Genomic DNA, 6,532 nt, shown 5'->3' with positions numbered 1-6,532 from the left:
TCAAAGATGGCATGTAATGTCCGGCCGGAATAAACTCATGAATCACAGAATCTGCAAATAATATTATTCAACAAAGAATCAGGAAATCAATTAAAAATAATCTATATTATTTTCCTTCCCTAGGCCCGGCCCACAGAGAAAGCCGAAGAAGCAAGGGTTTTCGAAATTCATAAATATATATTAGTTTCGGCCATCAATGTACAAAGTATCCTTTAATTTAATGGTATAAATGTTGGTGTTTATATCTCAATAACCCGGGTTCGAGTCATAGACTTGACACTTTTTCAGACTTTTTAAAAGTGGGACCCACAAAATGCTAACGTGACACGCTGAGGAGAGAGCAAAAACTCAATCATTTATTATAATATTTTAAGTTGTTTGGACTAATTAAAATTGGTAAATATATAGTACAATTTAGTATACATATGTCTTGGGTTGAAAACGAATGTTTATAAATATCCAGATCCATTACTTGTAACTATATAAAGGAAATAAGCTTTCGGACCCATGCATGATATTTTATGTTTCTCACGGTTATTCATTATACGGGTTATGTGATAAACGATACGAACCGCACGGTTCGCGAAAATATACTCGTAAAAATAAGCTTTGACGTCGGCTGATACATAGAAACAAAGAAAAACATTTGACATTAAGCTCACCATCTCTGAATATATACGCATTAACCACGCACAATAGAAGCCCCAAGTATTAATTGAACACCTAAAAGGTGACATACCAAATAATAATGGGGATTATCAACCCAAAAATCTCCAAATTGCGCGACTAATATGATTATAATATAACGACTCACATGATATACGGTAAAAAACATTAATTCATAGCAACGTATAAAGTTTGAGACTGCAACTTGTTATAGTTCTCTCTCCTGGAACATGAGTGTAACTTGACGAAACCCAAAGCCTGCAGAAACACGCAGAATCTTTTCTTTGGTTTTTAGACCGGTCTATAATCTCACGTGCAAAACAAACCACACAACACCTCTCTCTATATCTTATACTTTTTTTTTTTTTTTTTTTTTTTTTATAACTCTGGTATCTGGGCAGCCACAGTCCCAACTATCCCCCGTAGGGGATCCAGCGCCCCAGCGGAAGGGATGTTAAATCCGCTGTGGCCGGGGCTCGAAGTCGTGATGGCGGACACCTCAGCCGAGGTTTCTTTACCACCAGACCACGAGCCCGGTTTATATCTTATACTTTTCATAACTCAACTGGTTTGGATTTTCTTTGAGACTTATTCTGTTCTTTTTTAAATATATATATATGTCAGCTTTATAAACCTCACAAGCTTCTTCTCTCTTCCATCGATCCAAACCACAACTTTGTTTGACCTTCTTGTATCTTTTCTCTCTTTCATCTCTTCTTCAATTTTTCTGAGTTTTTAGAGAAAAGTTTCTATTAATTTATTTTTATTGTAGACGTATAATATTACAAGTTTAATTTCCCTAGTGTGTCTTTACCTTTTGCCTTGTCTCCCTCACGAGACAAAAAGAGAAAGACAAACACTTTCTGTCTTTCTTTTCTTCCTCTCTCTCTCTTGCTCCGACCCCTTTCAAAATTTGTAGCTAATTATGGCCTTAGAGGCTGTTGTTTACCCACAAGATCCATTCTCCTACATCTCTTACAAAGATTATCAGTTTCACGACTTATACTTTCAACAAGAAGAAGATCGAGATCCACTAGAAACCAAGAACAACGTTAAGCTAGGGCAAGAACAAAGACAAGGGTTTGAGAGTATTTATTATAACGGCAACAGCGGAGATAACAATGATGATTATAACTACAACGATCAGAAGGATCTTCAATTGCCACGAGACGACCTTCCTTATGGATCTATCGTCGATACCGAGAACCAGCCTCCAACGTCTGTTTTAGCGACGGGAGAAGGGAGGAGAAAGAGGAGGAGGACGAAGAGTAGCAAGAACAAGGAAGAGATCGAGAACCAGAGGATGACTCACATCGCCGTCGAGAGAAACCGTCGGAAACAAATGAACGAGTACCTCGCCGTTCTCCGTTCTCTCATGCCACCTTCTTATGCTCAAAGGGTTAGTCTCTACATACAACAAACTATATTTGTATACGTGTGTGTGTATGAGCGCGTGAAATCTTTTCTTAACACGTGAAGAAAATAAAAGCAAAAGGCAAAAGCCTATGTTCTAGACTTCTAGTTTCATTAGGATATACATAGGCTATATGCATGTATAGTGTGTGTATGTTTAACAATAATTAACTTTGATAAAATGATGAATGATTGAAAGCCGTTGCGTAAATACAACGAATGTCTTTATTGTTTTCACAATATAAGATCATGTAGTCTATATAGATGAAGTTTTGGGTAGTAAAACTGTGGGAGCATAAATAAAATTGAACATCTTTGCACAAAAAAGGACTATATAGATCATATATGCATGATAAAGTTGTGACATAATATTTAAATATTAAAGGTAGATTGTTTTTGAAAAAACCTTTTTGCAATTTCTATGGGCTTAAACCTATGGTTGGTGGTGGTTGAAAGGGAGATCAAGCGTCAGTAGTTGGCGGAGCAATTAACTACTTAAAGGAGCTTGAGCATCATTTACAATCAATGGATCCTACGGTAAACACCCCTGCCACAAAAGAGGCTGGAGACGGCGCCGGCGACCTGATGAACACGATCGCCGCCAGCTCATCTGGACCGTTCTCAGATTTCTTCGCATTTCCTCAATACTCGAGAAGGCCTTCCTCGTCGTCTGTGGCTGAGGGAACGGCGGAGATAGAGGTGACGATGGTGGAGAGCCATGCGAATGTGAAGATACTTGCGAAGAAGAGACCGAAACAGCTTCTTAAACTGGTGGCATCGATTCAGAGCCTAAGGCTTACTGTTCTTCATCTCAATGTTACCACTCGTGACGACTCCGTCCTCTATTCCATCAGTTTAAAGGTACATTTCTTATCTCACACCTTTTTTTTTTATTTCCACTATTTATAGCTTCATAACCAAACTAGAGTTAGTGACATATCATATTTAAGGTTTTATATTTTGTTGGAAAGCCAAATTAAGGTGGTATTAGTGGATCACTAATATAATAACCGTTCTGGATTTTTTTTTGGGGGTCAATGATTCACTGGTTCTTCCATCACAAAAGTTTTATTCATAATACTTATCTTTTTCACACATTTGATTTGTCTCTTATTTGTACGGCTTGTGATTTAATTTGTCTGGGCCAAAACGGTTTTGAAGAACAATTTCGTGTATTTCGTTTTTTACTTGGTTAGGGCTGGCCTCAATTTCAATTATTGGGGAGTGAGGTCAAATTCATCAATTCTTATTTATTAAAAATACAAACTTGAGTATCAAAATAATGATTCTTGTAAGAATCAGGGACCAGAAAGATGACATATGCCTATACATGTGTGTATGTGTGTACATGTGTACTTGTGGAAGTTTTGGTGGTCACAGTGACAGAGCTGTGGATGCACTGTGGACAGCAGAACGAAATGACGCCACTAGTTTCAGGACACATTCATAAAAGCCTCTTCCTCGAAATATATACATTTTCTTTTATTATTTGCACTTTACCTTTTTTACTGTATCAACTCTTTTCATGTAATTTATATTTGAAGTTTACTTTAATTCTTTTTAATGAGAAAATGGGTTGATTCAGGTTGAAGAAGGGAGCCAATTGAATACAGTGGAAGATATCGCAGCAGCTGTGAATCAAATCCTAAGGAGGATCGAAGAAGATTCATCCTTTAGGTAATATAGTTGAACTTTAGTATGACACATTTAGAGGAACTCTAAGTTTTCATGTGTTATCTTTTTACTCCTTTCGTATTAAAATAAAATAAAAATAAGTAACTTTTCATTTTTCCGTATTTACTGTTTCACTTTTTCATGTATGATGATGCTTCATTTGTCCTTTCCTTTATAGTCTCTATTCAGTCCATCACTGAAATGTAGCATTTGCTTACCAAAACATGGCGAGTGTGTATAATTGTAATGGCAAGATGGTAAGCGACTGATTGAGAATTCTGTCTCGACTAAGCAGCAGGAGTTTTTGAAAATTAGATCTTATATAGTCTACTTACGCTACAAGAAAGTGAGTAATTTCCAACAGCTAAATTCGTTAATTTTTTATCTGGAAAGTCTTTTCTACGGATTTTCAACTGATTTAGCAGTAAGCTTCATATTGTTAGAATCTTTTTCGATCACAAAGCACCAGAATTTTTTGATCCGAAAATCAAATTCATAAGAAATTCCAAGTTTCCGTTTAAAATTTATGACATCAATTTTTGTTAGAAATTTCTAACACAACAAACCATCAAAAAGTTTTGATGATTGAATTGTTAGAAATTTCTAACGGAATAAACCATCAAAAAAATTAAAACACATTTGAAAAAAAAATCTAGATATTTTTATATTATTATAATACATATTATACAAATTTTGTTTAAAAAATATTTTTTTATTTTTTCTACAAAATAGTTTGGTTAAAAACATAATATATATCATTTTAATAAAGCATTTTTCTATTTTCTATTTCATAAAATACATAATATATATCATTTTAATAAAGCAATATTACTAAATACTTTATAAAACGTTTTCATAAAAATCATGTTAAAAACTACTACTCTCTAAATTATTTCTAAACCATAAATCTCTAGTTCTTAAAGTTCAAAAACTAAATTAAACAAAAAAAGAAAAAAAATATGCTTAAACCAACAGAGAGGCTTGAGTTTTTAAGAAGAAAAAAAGAAAAAGAGAAAGGTGATTCGGCAGAGGAGGTGAAAGAAAAAAGATATATTAGGACAAATAGTAATTGGTATATATATATATATATATATATATATATATATATATAAATGTCTGACCAAAAAATGGTTTTGGGAACGGTCAGATTTTTTTTGTTTGCCGCTTCACAGTGTATATTTTAGGCAAAACAAGAAGCCAGAGTCGTGTCTGAATACAAGCCCATCAAGCATGTGTTTCATGGTTGATGTAGTTAAATTTATTTTAGGGACCAATTTGAGAAAAAAATTGGTTTGTTCGGTTGGATTTGGACTAGTATTTTTGTTCAATTTATTAACATGTTTGATTCTTCCTCCAAACTAATTTTACCAACTATTATAGTAAAAGGCCAAGAGAAAATTATTTTCTTCTAGACCCGAAAAAATCAGGCACATCCCTGAAAATGATAATTGGTATTATTTTTTTTTGCAACAGTTGATGATAATCGGTGTATATATACATATATAAATTTCTGACCAAAAATGGTCTTGGAAACCGCTCAAATTTTTTTTGTTTGCCACTTCTCAATTTATATTTCAGGCAAAACAAGACCTTTAGAAAACTGATGATAATTTTCTGAGGCATAAATTTGTTAGAAATTTGCAATGGGCTGACGATTTAAAGAATGTTTAGGGATTAAAAGTATTAATTCAAAATTTTATGATACATTTACCATATTACTCATATAGTTCTCTAAATCTGTCATAGAATAACTAAAATACAATAGCTTCAATTAGATTATAGAAAATTTTAAAAACTTTATAAATATTCCTAAAACAAATATTATAACTTCTTATACACTTATATTAACACTTGTATACAATTTCATCACAACTAAGAAACCGATAATGTATTATCTTTAATAAGTCAATAAATTATATATATATTAGTTATGTATATTATAATATATGCGAACATAATTTGATATTTGTTGGCCAATTTTGAATCACTAAACTATGTTCCATTAGACTATCTTTGAAACTTTTTTAACCGAGAGACAATATTCCACTACAAGAAAACAGCGGTATTCTGACGGAAATTCCGACGGAAAATGAAATCCTCGGAATTTCCCGAGGATATTCCGAGGAAACCCTAAATTTGGTTTCCTCGGAATTTCCTCGGAATTCTGTCGGTATATTCCGAGGAAATTCCGAGGAACACTTGATATACTCGATCGATCGTTGCGTTTTTGAACATAAACGGATCGATCGATGCGTTTATAAAAAAACGTTCGAGATTTTGTTCATTCGATCTATTGGATATCCAGATCGATCGATGAGATAATCTAATCGATCGATCACATTGTTACGATTTGGTCCATCTTGGTGATCGATCGATCCATTTTGGGATCGATCGATCACATTGTTACCCCAAAATCCTGTTTCCTCGGAAAAGCCTCGGAATATTCCGAGGAAATTCCGAGGAACACTTGATATACTCGATCGATCGTTGCGTTTTTGAACATAAACGGATCGATCGATGCGTTTATAAAAAAACGTTCGAGATTTTGTTCATTCGATCTATTGGATATCCAGATCGATCGATGAGATAATCTAATCGATCGATCACATTGTTACCCCAAACCCTGTTTCCTCGGAAAAGCCTCAGAATATTCCGAGGAAATTCCGAGGAACACTTGATATACTCGATCGATCGATGCGTTTTTGAACATAAACGCATCGATCGATGCGTTTATAAAAAAACGTTCGAGATTTTGTTCATTCGATCTATTGGATATCCA

At 34.1% G+C, this 6,532-nt stretch overlaps 1 protein-coding gene across 2 annotated transcripts in view; it reads left to right on the top strand.

Moving 5' to 3' along the window:
* The first annotated feature begins 1,366 nt into the window (after nt 1-1,366).
* LOC106297040 (transcription factor bHLH96) overlaps nt 1,367-6,532 on the top strand; it is an 8,610-nt gene continuing 3,444 nt past the window's right edge. Inside the window, exons 1-4 of one of the 2 annotated variants that reach the window (XM_013733319.1) lie at nt 1,367-2,065; nt 2,536-2,940; nt 3,665-3,756; nt 3,932-4,080. In XM_013733319.1, the coding sequence (XP_013588773.1) occupies nt 1,592-2,065; nt 2,536-2,940; nt 3,665-3,756; nt 3,932-3,953 (993 nt within the window). In that variant the 5' untranslated portion in view covers nt 1,367-1,591 and the 3' untranslated portion in view covers nt 3,954-4,080. Of the gene's footprint in view, nt 2,066-2,535; nt 2,941-3,664; nt 3,757-3,931; nt 4,081-6,532 lie in introns of those variants that run through there. The other variant, XM_013733320.1, reaches the window with a different exon arrangement.

This window comes from Brassica oleracea, chromosome C6, assembly GCF_000695525.1.
Source record: "Brassica oleracea var. oleracea cultivar TO1000 chromosome C6, BOL, whole genome shotgun sequence".
Taxonomy (NCBI): Eukaryota; Viridiplantae; Streptophyta; class Magnoliopsida; order Brassicales; family Brassicaceae; genus Brassica; species Brassica oleracea.
The sequence above is the reverse complement of the archived record's forward strand: the minus strand, read 5'-3'. Positions and strand labels throughout refer to the sequence as shown.